This window comes from Aphidius gifuensis, linkage group LG4 (assembly GCF_014905175.1).
Source record: "Aphidius gifuensis isolate YNYX2018 linkage group LG4, ASM1490517v1, whole genome shotgun sequence".
In the NCBI taxonomy this organism is placed as follows: Eukaryota; Metazoa; Arthropoda; class Insecta; order Hymenoptera; family Braconidae; genus Aphidius; species Aphidius gifuensis.
The window spans coordinates 20,269,429-20,286,265 of NC_057791.1; the positions used below are offsets into that span (position 1 = coordinate 20,269,429).

General features: G+C 23.2%; 1 protein-coding gene across 16 annotated transcripts in view; it reads left to right on the forward strand.

The window, feature by feature from the left end:
• LOC122855551 (neurobeachin) overlaps positions 1 to 16,837 on the forward strand; it is a 149,138-nt gene that overhangs the window by 66,177 nt on the left and 66,124 nt on the right. For all 16 annotated transcript variants that reach the window (XM_044157006.1, XM_044157009.1, XM_044157011.1 and 13 more), the window contains exon 2: positions 10,741 to 10,845. In XM_044157006.1, the coding sequence (XP_044012941.1) occupies positions 10,741 to 10,845 (105 nt within the window). The remainder of the gene's footprint in view (positions 1 to 10,740; positions 10,846 to 16,837) is intronic.

Sequence of the window (16,837 nt, forward strand, 5' to 3'; positions counted from 1 at the left end):
TTTTTTTTTAGAATTTTCTTATGAAAAACTGAATTGAATTTTGTATCAAAATGTCGTTTAAAAATTAAATATATGTGTTTAAATGAGACAAAAAAAAGAAAAAAAAAAGACGTTGATAACACTTGGAACTTTTGAATTATTTATTTTACAAACTATCGATTTATCATTTTGTTAACTTTTATGAATTATGAAGTCTACTTGCTATCAACTGTAATAATTTTTTTTTTTTTTTAAATTCAAGCTGCATATATTTCCAGCAGTTTTTTTTTTTACTTTTTCATTAATTACTACCTCGTTAATTTGTTAAATCATTACCGCAAAAATTCATTACGTTTTGAAATATTAAAAATTATGTTATTAATTTTGTTTTAAATTTTTGTGTTATAAATAAGTTTGAAAAAAAAATATGAAAATTAAATTTTAAAATATATATAAACACATTGCCCGAGGTGAAATTTAATAACTCAATTACCAAACACTCACAATAACATCCCTAATCTTGTTTAACCTAATTAAAAATTATCATTTCACTCAGGATATTGGTCAGGAAGTCCATAATATGTTGATGCAGTCCCAAGTAAAATCTCCTCCGGCAATCGCTACTTCGTTTAATTGATAACTAATAAGCACGATATAGTTTTGAATATATTCTCGTGTTTATAAATAAATTATCTATTCAAAGTTATAATTTATATATTACCATGTTGAATATAAAATAACCTTTTCAAAGATATACATTTTTATATTTATTTTTTTTTTTTTTTTTGATAACGTAGTGGTTTGGGTATTTTCTATAAAATTTTTTATTTATTCTTTGAATTTTCTCATCTACTCTTTGCATAATTATATAATAAAGCTTGTTGGTTTTTTTTTATATTTAATACTTTTTTTATTCTTTTGCAAAAATAAAATGATAATAATCATAATAAAATGGGTGTTAATATGGAAGCAGCAAGAACGAAGACATAATGGCAAAAAGTGGCAGCTAAAAAAATAAAATATAAAAAATTAATATTAAATGTCAACCTTGTACAGCTCATTAGTCGTAATAAATATGCTCGTTTAATTTTTTTTTTTTTCCAAAGAATTTTCTTATTTTTCCATTGAAAATTATGTCAATTTAAACAAGTGCAGTAAAAAGATTTATTATCAATTTGATTGAATAAAAAATTGTTGAAAAAAAAAAATATTCATCAGTAAAATTAACATTTTTATTTCAATTAAAATAAAGATAAAATTATATAATAATAAAACATCGCTAATGAATAATTTTAATGAACTAGTTTTTCCAGTATACTTTAGGGAAAAAAAAGCATGATTCTTTCATTTTAATATCTCTTACTTTTTTATTTAAAATTAAAAAACAAACATAAAAAAAATTAATTAAATTTTTATTTTTTATTAATTAAATACAAGGCTTAAGTATTATTTTTTATTTTTTAATAATAATAATTATTATTGAGTTTTATTAAATGAAACGTAATTTGTATAATTCAAAAGTTTATACAGCTTAATTCAAATAACAAATTTTATAATTTTAAATCTATTTTAAATAAAAAAATCAAAAATGATAAATTAATGTTTTATTTAATAATAGTATCTTTATTTTGGCATTTTTTTTTTATTTAATTAAAAAAAATTAGGACAATTGTTAATTTTCCATTCAAAATTTAAAGAACTTATCATATTTTTTTTGTCCAAGTGTCTAATTTGTTATTTTATCGAATAACTTGGTATACCCTGAAAATATATTTAATATACATGTCTGTCTGCTTGTTTATTTGTTTACTTATATTGTTGTTTGTTTAAACATTCGTTTTAAATTTATTTTAAATGTAAAAACAGTACAAACATCAGACCAGTATACAGTATCATGTGTATAGTTGAACAAATGCATGATCAGGTACTTGGAAAACGAGCTTGAGTGTCAACAGTCAAATGAGATAAACCCCCTTCAACATTCTCCCCCTGTCATACTGATTTTCCTCTTTATTCTCTATTTCTCTCTCATTCTATGTACAACTTCACTATACATTTCATACTTGTGACATGTGTATTGCTGATTGGTTTGGTCTCGGTACATGTCCTGTTAACCAATAAACTCATTTCAAGTGCAACTAAAATTTGTTGATTGAGTGATTTACTTGATTATTCAACAAATCTAAAACCATTAGCATCATAAATATTATGAATAAATTTTTATTTTATTTTTTTATATTTTTTTTTTTTTTATAATTCAATTAACTTTTTTTATTTTTTTTTCTGTTGTTGTGTACTTCGTATATTATATCTGAAAACTCTTCATACAACTAATAAAAAATTTAATATCTCATGAAAAAAAAAAAATTTAATTAAGAAAGTTTGAAAGTTTTGTTCTATATATAAACATTTTTTTTTTTTAAATTCAAGGATTTTCTTTGTAAAGTAAAAATTAAAAAAACGAAAAAAAATAAAATAAAATCATTATATTGAAATATTTTTTAACTTGTATTTAAAATTATATGTTCGAAGCTTTATGTGGAAATTGATGAGAGCTTTTTCGATTCTCATTTTGTTTAGTTTTGACTGTTAGATGGATTTTGTCCAAAAAAAAAAATATCATATATAGAATTTTGTCAGCATGAAAGCCGAGATTGCTGGATTTATCTCGGTAAAATCTCATGTCACCCAACATTTTTTATTTTTTTGTTTATTTTATTTTTTTAATATTTTCTTTTTTTGAGCTTTTATCCTACGTGAGTCGTTTGATAGCTACTGTAAAAATGAAAATAATAATAATAATAATGATATGGGAAAAAAGCTTTGCTGAGTTTTTGTAGTTATTTGATGACAGACTAACTTATATCCATTTGCCAAATGCTTTCAAATTTATAAATATATTTCAGTCATCTTATTTTATCAGATTTGATTTTGTTATTTGTAAAAATATATATCGAGAATCGAAAAACGTAGTTTGTTCAATAAAAATACTTTGACAATAATTGTTGACATTGAATTTGAAAAAAGAAAAAAATAAAATAAATTTTTTCTTTAAATATTGGCTTTATTAATACCATTATTACAAAGTGATATTTAAAAATTTAAAAATAATTTTAAAGCTATCAGTTAATTTATACAAGTATATGAAATTGTTTTTTTTTTTTTTTTTTTTATTAAATAGTAATTAATATCATATCTTGTACCGGAAATTATATTTTAATTAAAAACTTGCTTTTTTTTTTTTTAAACGTCTTTGAGAAATACCTTGAGAATTTATATCATTTCTTTTTTTTTTTTATGATAATACTTGTTATAACCAAGTACATCCACACTGCATAAATGGCATAGCAAGATTTTCTTTTTTTTTTTTCTTTTATTATTATCCATATACTATCGTAAATTCTCAATTTATTATTTATTTTATTCTTTATCAATGATTCCTTTCTCGTCACACTCTTTATTTGTCGTTATCTTGCATAAGAGCCAGTAAAATACTCAAGAACAGAAGATATAAAACGAATACCAACACGTAAAGTGCACGTATAAATTTATGTATGAATTTTACTAAAAATTTGAATACCTTTGTATGCATGTATGTAGATGTCGTGGCACAATTTCACATCAAAATTCAACCAGATAAAAAATTTATCGAATAAAATATTTTTATATATCTTACTTACTATCACTGTTTCTTATATTCAAGTTGAACAAATTTTACTGCTACATTGAATGCTGTTAAATCTTGTGCTTCAAAAATATATTCATACTTTCTTTGTTCGTAAAATCATTGTTTTATCAAAAATAAAATGAGTTCAGTTGAAAATTTGATATACACAGTCCATCAAAATATATTATGTTTTTTTTACTTAAATTTTATTGAATCGAATAAATTTTGACAGAGTTGTATCATCTCAAGTAGAAAATAAAAATAATAATAAAAAGATGAGCTTGAAAAATAAAAAAAAAAAATTGTAAAATATTGTCCATAGAGGAAAGATCAACTTGAGAAAAGTTAAAAGTTGAAATGTATACTCGTTTTTCGATTCAACTATCATCCAAGTACTACTTGTATGACAATCCCAACTTTTTTTTTTTCATTTTTCTACAATCTGATTGTATAAATTTTTATTGATTTCACTGTATGATATTGTTTATTTTATTTTTTATATTTTTTTTCTAATAATAATAAAAAAGGTTATCAAATTTTACGTGATTAAATTTTTTTCGTTTTTTTGTTAGTAGTATTTTTATGAATGATTTTAAATATAAAATGGATTTTGATGGTTATTAGTGATTGTTGTTTGGGACTTTTAATAGAGATTTGAAAAATAATATTAACCGGTTGATATTGTATGGGACGAACAAATGGTACTATAGGCTTTTTGATGTTTAAAAAAATAAAAGCTCAAAAAACATGCACATAAATTTTAATGAAACTACCAAACTCGCGGCCAGCAAACACGTCTCGATGAAAAGCAAAAAAAAAAAAAATTAAAAATACTGTTGGTGATTTTTTTGTTTTCTTTTTTCTTGTTTATTTTTTTTTTTTATTTTCCAGAGCTTTTGTACAAAATTCTATTATTTGCATGTTGGTTCAAGCTTGAAAAAATTCATTGCATTTCAAAGTACCAATCGAACAAAAAATAAATAAAATAAAAAATACAAAATGAACATGTAGTTTGCTTGTAAAAATAAATAAATAAATTCATGTTTCGGTTCTTATTGTTCTTTATCAACAAAAAATAAAAATAAAAAAATACAAACTTTGTTTATTATTATTATTGTTATTCAATTTTATAAAACAAGTGATTATAAAATATAAAAATGAAAAATTATTTAACTATTGTTTTTTAAAAATGAATTAAAAAAAAATATACTTACAGCAAGTTGAAATATATTAATACATATATTAATTAATTAAAATTGTAATAAAAAAAAAGAAACGCATCGAGTTTCTTTCTGCTAATTAAAGCATAAAAGCTCAGCTTTACTGGACAATAGGTAAAAAAGTATGATGAACAATAGACCTTGCGCAGTATAAAATTGAAAAAATAAAATAAAAGTAATAAAAAGCTGGCACATTTTCAAACCACCACACAAAAAGCTGCGTCTTTTTTTTTTTTATTAATTTTTTTTTTTTTTTTCTTTACTTTTTTATCGTATCACGATTTCATATTCGACAAAGTAAACCCAATTAAATGAACTCGGTGATGTATAACTAGGCTGCTTCACAACAAAAGATTGAAATTTTTTCTTCATTTCATTCAAGTATCATCTTTTTCAATTTTTTTCAATTTAACACAAATATTGATTAATATTTTGTGTAAATTACATTTTTTTTTTTTTATTATGATCTTAATGCTCTTTTTATTTTTATTGAAAAATTACTAGATGACATATATTTTAAACTTATGAAATATACATTTTTTAAATTTTATTTATTTATTCATAAAATTTGAGTATTTTAAAAGCTTAAGATAGTATTTTTATTTATTTATTTATTTATTTATTTATTTTCAAAAACACGCGTCTTATATTTTCAAACTCAAAGGCAATTGCCTGGATCTTGACATTTTTCTTTTCGAAACATACTCCATTGAACTGGAAGGTGGGTAACGAGCCAAAAGTATTCCTCTCTCGTTGCTTTCGTATACATGGATGATTCGTGTGGAAAACGAGGTCATCCTTTGCCTATAAAAAATGCGGTTTGCATCATTTTTCATCGATCAACTATTTTTTTTTTCATATTATTATTATTTATTTGAAAATATCTGACAAAAAAAAAACATTTTAACAATGATGAGAATGAATCAGAAAATCTATTGTAGTTAATATTAGTAAAATCCAAAATTCGTAAATTCAAAAAATTCATTTTCAATAATGTTGACAGTATTTTTTCAATCATAAAAAAAAATAAATATATAAGAAAATTAATGTGACAATTTTGATGAAATAGCTTGTCACGATTTGTCATACAACTAATTTTCAGTCGTCTTGAAGTTCGATCAATTTTCAATTCTAATGAAAATAATTGGAAAAAAAAAAAATACCATATTTCTTTAAAATGAAAAAATAAAAAATTCTATTTATCTACATGGTTATTTAAACTTTATTGTATTCAATCAGTGTCAAATAAAAAAAATAAAAATAACAAGTTGATGTTATTTTTCTTGAAAAATATTTATTCAGTTTTTGGTTAAATTATTCATTTTTCTAAAAGTGATATTAGCAATCAAGCAAAGTGCTTGCTTTTTTTTTTATTTGAGAAAAAGAGAATGAGAAAAAAAAAAAAATCTATTTGAATGTTGATGATAATGATAAAATCACTTGTGAATATAAATATGTATATTATATTGGATATGAATTCTCAAGGTTAACACAAATCATACAATCAGCAAATAGAAGCGTTGAAATAATTTATACAGTTGGGGTTCATGGATGCTTAGCAACGCCTGCATACGATCCATGAAATTGAACTGGACAAATACGTCATATAGCTGGTTCAGGTCCATTTAATCCAGTTGAACTATCAACATTTGTCATTGAAAGTAAGGCACTGAAACTGCTTTAACTTTGTTCAAATAGACGAATTGTAACGTATATATTATTAGTCTAATTACTCAAGATTTATTATTCTTCATATATATAAATTATAATTTAATTAATTAATTAAAGTATCTACTTGTCTTTACAGTTGATATTTAATTTAATTTAATTTATATAATATTAAACTTTTCAAATTTATTAAAAGTCTAGAATATTATATATCCTGTTTTTTTTATTTTTTATTTTTTTACTTAGCATTTATTGATGAGTCGAAAAAATTCATTTATTTATTTAATATTTTTTTTCTTCAACAAATGGATTTTACTTGTGAATCCGGAAATTGAAATGTTCTGTTGGGATTTATTGATTGAAGGGCGTGGGTATTCATACACAAAGATCAAAGGTTTTCGTGATGAAGTAAAGCAAAGTGTCTAGAGATTGGCACTGACTTTGAACTCATTCACAATTGAATTTACTTTATTGTCTTTTGTACTGGTTTCATATAAAACTTATCAGAATTTATATATAACTAAAAAAGAATAAAAATCAATATTCAATTTAAAAATACTAATTTATTTATAAATGAATATTTCAATATTCAAAAATTAAAAAATACATGGTTTTTTATTTTTATATTTTAATGATATACCATTTGCTTTGTGATACGTCAACATTTTTTATTTTTTTTTCTGAATGAATGAAACCCAGTTTTATTTCATTTTTTTTTAACATCGAAACTCAGCATATTCCACAACTTCATCCAATCTCTTTTAGAATGCATAACACAAAATAAATAATATAAAAAAAAAAAACATACTTTTGAGTTAGAGAGAAAAACATATCCAACTTTTACATCAGTTTTTATTTTTTCAAACTTCTATTTTTTATTTTTGTATCCTATATTATTCACAAAAGCTCTCGGTAAAAGTTCAAAGTTACGACATTGTAAAATATTAAAAAAATAAATAAATAAACACTTGAAATAATAATTTTTAAAAATTCAAATAATTTTTTTGCTATAATATTTTATTCTCTTTATTATAATAATTTATTTAAATTTAAAAATAATTATTTTCTTTTTATCTTTTTAATGATGATGATTATTTTTATTTTTCTTTTTATTATAAAAAATGCTGTGTGATGATGAAAGATGTTCATTACTGTAATGATAGTAAAAATTGTTGAGTAACATACAGCACATGAGACAGATGGTTGACATCCGGTGTAACTAAGACTATGTATATATGTTTATGAATAATGAACGTGTCATAAGGACAAGGGTCACACACAACACATATCTGCATAAATAATAAATACCTTGACACAGAATTTTCATAAAATAACTTGAGAGTAAATATACAAATGTGCTGTCATCAACAATCATTGTTTTATTTTTAATTTGATGATATACAAATTATTCTTTGTCATCAGCAACAATCAGAAAAAGCAAAAACAAAAAATTTAATTCTATTCAGAGATGCTTTTTCAGAATATAATACCAATACGATTACAGTGTTGCTAAATTCGTCTGTATTCCATTTCAATTCAATCGATTTCCACCTCTTAACAAAATTTACTATTTTTTTTTTCTCTTCTATTTTTATTCTTGAATGTTTCTCTCATTCCAACCATTTTAGATTTATATCTATGTATATACATTGAGTCAATAACAAACGAACCAAGCCCTGGGCCTTCTGAGCTAGCTTTGCTCACCATATGTACATCCAGTGATACATGGCTTTGTGCAAAGATATCCACTATCATGCTTTAGGATTTATATCTATGAGAATAAATGCGACGGTAATCGAACTATCTAGCTCTCTTACATATACTCTTCAATTGTAAAATAACTATGAGAAATAGATTATAAAAACAAATAAATTATATATACTGTTTTACAATATCTTTGTATTATTATTTAAATGTTATTTTTGTAATTTTATTTAAAGACAATATCTCTATAATTTATGGAATTAATTATTTATTATAATGATGTAATAAATATTCGAATAACTATTTTTTTTCATAGTTAATTTTCATTATGTAGGCTTAGTAAATTTATATTTTTTTTACAACTGTATTACAATAAATACTTTGATTAATTTTCTAGTCTGACTAAACGTTGAATTTACCACTGAAATTTTTATGCTTGGTTAATAAGTAATATATAAGTTTTAGCTAGCATGACTTGATCGTTAAAAACGTTATGATAATTAATATTGAAAATAACTCTTTATATTGAAAAAAAAAAATTTTTAATAATTTATTTTTTTTAATAAATTTAAAGAGCTTTTTTTAATCGTTTTTATTTTTTACAATTTTCGATATATAATGCTCTATTTTTAATCAACAGTTGAACTTTGGTTAATTTGTAAGTCTGACTAAACGTCAAGTTTACCACTGAAAATTTGTATTCTTGGTTTATGTATAAGTAAAATGTAAATTTTAACATGACATTATAACCAGCGAATTTATAAAGCTTCTCTGACTATTTGCATTTCTGAAAAGGGAAATTTCATGTGGCTTATTTGACCTGGCTATAGTTTGAACATGTTGAAAATTGAGAAGGTGTTAAAGCAGCTGGTGGCAAGCAATTTGTGGCTACAACACCACCACCGAATTTAATTTACTTATAAAAATATATATATATCTTGATTTATTTCTGTATTATGTTCATTGATTTATTATATAAATCAAAACTTTTCTTTTAATCGAATCGATTTGTGCCTAATGTCTTCTTTATTTCATTTTATTTTTTGTTTTTTGTTAGGTATGATACACTTACAAAAGTTTTCTCATGAGATTTTCAAGTCAACATATATTTTTTTTTATCTTTTATCATGTGATAGGGATAACATTTTGGTCTCAACACGCAGTAGCTTCTTTTGAAAAGATTATTAGTCTCAAGGGGCCTATGATTTTCCCAGATAGCTCATACATGAATTCGCAAAACGTACTGTGTATTAAATTTTCAACGATAGAATTATTTACTGTGTGTCTGTCTGTCTGTCTGTGTTTTATTTATTTACTTTTTTTATTCCCAAGTATTGACACCAATTGCTCCCCGAAGCCATGACGATACCTGTTCAGCAATTTTCAACGATGAACAAAATTCTTTTCCCGGGGCAAGTATCCGGAATACTTCAATATACGAAATAAAAAAAAATTAAAATAACACAGTATATATATTTATTTTTTTATTTTTATAAAAATCTACAATAGAAAAATAAAATTGATTCACAAAGTATATTTAATCTATCAAAATATTTTTACTGAAAAACTATTAATCATCAAACACAATTCTTTATTGAAATAATGATAATAAAATAAAATAGTATATTCTTCAACAATTGATAAAGAAAAAAAAAAAAAACAAAAAATGTATAGAGAGCTTAGTCATAAATCATCATAGGATAGGAAGACATAAACCGTCGGTAGCTATGATTTATGATGAAAATAAATAGCTAGCTATTTATTTAATGATAAAATCCCTGCATATACTAGAATAATAAATTTTCAAATTTCTAAATATACACTCTAGGAAAATTTATTAGAAATTTATTAGAAAAAAAAAAAAATACTACCATGTAATTTAAAGAATGATTATTCTGTATTTTATATTTATGAGCTTTGAGCTTTTTTTTTTTCATTGAATTTAAATTTTAATAAAATTTGGGGAATTAATTTAATGTGGTCAGTTTGATGGTTAACTTGGGCCAATATAATTGACTCAATTCTCGAACCACAAGTCTCTTGGGTATTTTTAAAATTTACCTTTTTCTTTTTTTTTTTTGTCTTGGCACATGATGTATGTCCTTGCCAAGGTAAGTAAATAAAGTCCTTTTAAATAATGACAAGATTTAAAATATAAAACAATAAAAAAAAAGGATGGGTCTCAAAATACCTTGGTATATCCACTTTAAACCTTTGAATGAGAGACTTTTTATTCTTGGCCAGTCATTCGTAAGACCGCACATCGCGGGTGGTCGCCTACGTGATAAAGAGTGACAGCCACGATTCACCCGTAAAATACGCAAGACTTGTTTCACCAAACTTGCAATCTAGCTTTGATTTTAAGATAGAAAAAAAAATAAAACTTTTAAACATATAATAACAAAATCAAGAGTCAAAGAGCTCGAGCTTTTTTTTTTATTAGTTTTGAATGTTTGTTCTTTTGGAGGTTAATAATAATTATTAAATTTTTTTTTGTTACAGCTTGTTGGTGGTGAATTTGACATGGAATTAAATTTTGTCATTCAAGATGCTCAAAATATTAGACACATGTTGGAACTTCTTGATCACTGTCCGCCAAATCTTCAGGTAATAATTTTATTTTTATTTATTATATTATTTTTGTGAATAAAATTGTAGTATGTGATAGATATTTTTAAAAAGTTAAAACTCAATTTTGGGATGACTTGAAATTTTATACTTGAAAAGTTAAGGTAGAGACTTGTAAATTGAAAAAAAATACGCACAAAAGAGCTGGTGTAAAAGTTGAAAAGCGTATAAGACAGTATAACGTGGTAAAATTTAGTCACGTTTTATTCAACAATAGAAAAAAAAGAATATAAACGTGTTAAGAATTTGAATATATGTTTTATTCGTGATGCCATAATATTACATACATCACGTTCGACCTCGTTCATCCAACCATAACTATCGTGAATCTTTGCATTTCAGATGTAGATGTATAAGTCAATGCAGAATCATTTTTTTATCTTTACATATATTTTCATTGATACATTTATTTTTTATGAATACTTGAATATTATTTTTTTTATTTTTAAATTTTTTATTATATCTTTTTTCTTTTCTTTTTTTGTGCATTCAATTTTTAATTAAAAACACAAGTTAGTTAACAAATGTAACTTATAAAACAATGTTATTTGAGTCGTAAAAAACATTCGAAAAAAAAAAACTGCTAAAACGAAAATTAAGAGCACCAGAAACGTCAGGTTTTCAAGAAAAAAAACGAGTTACAATGGCTATTTTATTAGAGCGTAATTCACATTTTACCACGACAATACTATTTTCAGTAGAAAAAGTTTTATCTTCAGATTACAAAAATTTCACAATCATACAATAGTATATAATTTTATTTTACATTTTTTTATGTTCTCAATCCACCGAAATTAAGTAGTTAAATAATTTTTTAATAAACCGTCTTTTATTAGTTGAGATAAATATAAATACATATATATATTTTAATAGCTCACTTTGAATAAATTGCATGACTGAAAAATTTGTAATTGTGATAATAAGCGAGTAGAAAACTTGATGTTTGAGCTGACAGGTAAAGTTAAATTTAAAGCTTGAACTGGAAAATGGCCAGCAATGAAAATTCTGAAAAAGTGAATTGTTGGCAACGTTTACCTTTCGAGTGTACCTTGTCTCTTTTACTATTTTATTATCATCATTTTTTACTCTAAAAATGCCATTGTGGTTTTGTTAAAATTTATTTGATTAAAAAAAAAAAATATATTTTTCAATTTATAATAACATTTGTGTTTTTTTTTTCATAAATTTTTTATAACATTATTTTTTAATAATAATAGAAATTTTTAAAATGAAATTTTTAAGTAAGAAAATGAATTTTTTTTAAATACCTCATTTGAAGTGTTGAAATGGGTAAACAAAACGACCAAAAACAAACTTGTAAAATAAAAAAAAAAAATAATTCCAACGTCTGCATAAAGAAAGACCATCAGCAAAAGAGACAAGAACTTTTTTGCCAACATCACAGTATCGACTACTCCAAAGTCCTAACGAAAAATGAAATAAAAGTAAAAAAAAAAAAATACTAAATACTTTTCTTTTGCACGTCGTTTTCGTGAGACTTTTAAATTTTTTTTATATATTTATTTTTTTATTTGGATTTTCGACTTTTGCTGGAGACATGATGATATCCACTATATAAAAGTATGCCATGATAGAAGTTTTGTGTTGCTAACGGAAGCAAATAGAAATGCCGTATTGAATGAACCGGCAATGATGACTTTTATTTATTTATTTTTTATTTTTTTTTTTTGACATAAATGTATCTAAAAAAATATTGTAAAATGCAGCAGCTGGTACTTGATGCTTTAAACCATTTTTTATTTGAAGTAAATATCATTAAAAAATAGAAAATAAACAAGACAAAATTGATATTGATATAAAATTCAAGTAAATTCAATTATTACTTGATAATTTTTGACTTTGGAATTAAATTATTTTGGGGAAAATTGATGCTATAAAATAGTTGGAGATAATCAAGGAGTAGATCAGTTTCGACAATGTCCACTGATCTCTGACACTTTGAACACGGAATTGTTGATGTCGTTAAAGGAGTTTCAAACTTTGTTCTCTGTATTCAAGCGAAACACTGGGTTGATGTATACAGCATTGAATGTCCATGTCACTAATGAAACTAATACCAACAACTATCCTCAAAACTTGATGAATTTAACATGCTCAATTGAGGTTTATTTGAAAAAAAAATGAATAAAAATAAAGAAAATTAACGTATTTATAATTAATATTTAAAGTTAAATTAATTTATTCTACAATTTTATTTTTAATTTTAATTAATAAATTGTCATTTCAAGATTATTGTCTCGATAAATCAATAACTTATTTAACGAGTTCAGTTGTCGACCAAACAAACAAGTGACAATTTAAAATTGCATTTAATAACATCAGCTCTTACTCAAAAAAATTGATTTTTCTATCTCGTTAGTGACCTAAATTTTATTTTTTCTATTTTCATTGTTTTAAAACCATCATTATAAAAATTGAAAAAAAAAAAAGAAAAAAGAACAAGTGGAATAAAATAAATAAAATCTGCGAATGAGATTTGTGAAAGGCCAAACGATTATATTAATATTCATATTTTATTTGTTTTTTTATTTTTTTCAATTTAATTTTTTGATATGAAAAATAATCCACTTGACATCTTCAATTATTAAATATAAATTTTTCATGACAATTATTTTGTGTTAATTTCCCTGGAGAAATCACTTTTCATGATTTATAATCGGATTAAAATTGACAATATTATTATTAATAATAATAATAATAATAAATCATCATCATTATAATAATAGCTTATAGAATATTAAATAGCCGGTGAACATTGCTCATTGTTGTCCCATTAAGCTTACCAAATTAATCATTAAAATTTCAAAAGGATAAGTGTAAAATTTAGTCGTAATTTTGTCTAAAATATATGAACATCAGTTGACGTTTTATATCTTCATATTGTTCCATCAAAATATTAAACCAACGTGGTCGGATATAAAATATTCTGTTTACAAAAAAAAAATATATTGCATAATATATATTTTAAAATTCAACAACACCAAAGTTAAATAAATAAACAATAATAGAGTATGAAATATCTACAAAGCAAGTTTATAATGCTTTATAGTTAATTTATCTATTTTTATTATTTATTTATTTAATTTTTAAACAGTTAAAATTGACAACAGATGGAATATTGTTTTCTATTATTTTCATTTTTCATTGTAAATTGACTACTATTTTCACAGATATCATAAAAACTTTGTATGAAAGTCAATAAAAATGTCAATAAAAATTATTAACCTTTTTTTAAGTAACAATAAAGCATGACAAATTCAATCGTATTTTCAATTTTTCATATGAAAAATAATGTAATGTAAAAAAAAAAACTTGAATAATATATTTTTTTAAATTGATATTAAATTTTTTATTGATTTTAAAAAATTAATTTCGCTATTTGTAATTGTGATTAGAATATATTGGCTATATATATAGTTACTTATCTTATAATAATTACAATCTTTACAGTCGACAATTTTCACTTTGATGATTACTCATAGTATTCAACTAAACGAACCACTATTTTCTCTCGAGTATCTGCCAGAGATATTAAATCCATTTCTCTCTAGCCAAGTATCTGCTAATGACAATTCACTTGAAATTTATAATAATAATTCTAAAGCGGCACTAGACGGATTATATATTCAAATAAATGATAAAATACTACTACTATTATTATTAAAAATATTTTTAATAATAAATTTAAAAACAAATATTTGTTTTATAATTTTTATACATAAATATAGTGTTTTTTTTTTCCCTTCTCTTCTCGTATACCTAGTTGATGCTTGAAATATTAAAATTTAAATTTATATTGACGTAAATTGCGATGAAATTTATTCATCGACAAAATAATATATGAATTTCGAGAAGAAAATAAATACATATTGTCACGCAAAATTTCATGCTGTGTTACGTCACTGCGTGAGTTGAATATATTGATTTATCACAAACTGTTTCAATGTATTTTCTCCACTACTACATCTTGATGTAGGTACATATATATTTGAAGAGTTAGCTCTACTCGATAATCCCGTCTGTGCCACGATCAACACCCAATTGCACTTTACTCTCTGCTGAATTTAACAGTCATTCATTTTTTTTTTTTTTTTAAATTAAAGTACTTAATTTTGATGATTATTATTTTTATTATTTTCAACAATAAATCTACCTTCATTTAGCTGCAAAAAAAATTTTAATTTTCGGGGATTTGATATTATTTAGTTTGCTGGAGAAATAAAAAATATATCCACAATTCTTTTTAGCAATTTTGTTAAAAAATGAGATTAAAATTTTAATCTCTGTTTAAATTTACGAGGCTTATTATATCTCAGTATTGTACTTGTTGTTATTATTATTATTATAATTATCATTGAAATTTAATTGTTATTGTTATGTGTGGATTTTGGCGAACATTTAGATTGGAATATTATCCAAACTAATTCAATGGATGTGCTATTGAAAATTGTTATTGAGACATTATATAGTAATGATGAAAAATATTTTAATACTTTTTATTTGCACGGAGAAAATATTTTATTATATATTTCATTTATTTTAGATTTTATTCTTTCATCGAAAAATTATCTGACTTGATCCACTTGTTATCTACGAGCTTTTGAAAAAGAAGGGAATCCAATCATTATTCTTTCTTTACAAAGACAGCTGAACCGACCAGGTTGGACATTGGTATGCGCCCCTTGACTCTGACTAATGGCCACATTGCATACTTTTTTTTCTTCTTTTTATTCTTTTTATTATTTCGGTTTTTTACTTAATTTGACATTCAACATTTGACACTCTATATATATCGACAGAATAAATTTCTTTAAAATACTTTTGATCGTTCATTGACTAAATTAACAAACTAAGTAGAACAGGTATTTTTTTTTGTTTAAAAATAATCAGCTACTGAATGAAATCAAATAATTTATCAGTAAGAACTGAAATAAAAAATATATGATCGATTATTTGGCTACTTGAATTATCATCATGAAAAAAATTTATCAATTTATAAATTTAACAAGTAGAACAGCCGTATAATTAGTCAGACAATTTTTTTTTTCCAAGTTTTTAATGATTTTAATTGGAAAAAAAAATTTATTTGCTATTAGAATTGTACTGAATTAATGATTCATTTATTGAAATTAATTTTGAGGTATTAATTATCAAATAAAAACCATTGCAAATAGATTTTTTTATTTTTAAAAATTCATCATATGTATGTTTCTTTAAATAGTAGATATGATATTTATTTTTAAAAGTTCAATGTACTTTTTACACTGATGACAATGAATATGATTATACAATGTTGCATAAAAAAGACTACTTGAGCTTCTCATGCCGTGAAAATATTAAAGCCTCTATGTCTAGCATGAAGTTTTTGATGGAAGACACTGTTGTGGTTTTAACAAGAACGTGGCTCAGAACAAACGATGTTAAAGTACACTTGATAATAACAATGAGACACAATAATTAGTCTCAAACAGTGTTTCTATTTGATCTTAATTAATAATATCAATCAAAATGATTTCTTTTCAACTCTTTGAATTAAATAAATATTTTATGAGAAATTTAATGTAAAATTATTTCCAAAAATAACAATGAGTCACAATAATTAGTCTCAAATGTTTCTATGTTCATCTTAAATAATTATATCAATAAAATAATTTTTTTTTTCTCAATATTATTTAATGAATGTTTTAATTAAAAATTATTCTTCATAATAAATTTAATATCTTGGTAAAATACTGTAACCATAGTGACATAAAAAATATTATACTCTCTTGTAAAATGGATGCGAAAAAATTCTTTAAATTTATTCTTCTTTTGTTAAAAAGAAAAAAAATATATTTTCATTTTATTCAAAATGTGAGTTTGAGATTTGAAAAAAAAAAAAAAAAAAATTCTATATCTTTTGACAGATGAATCAGATGCTTTTACTCAAAAGCATCGACATAAAAATTGT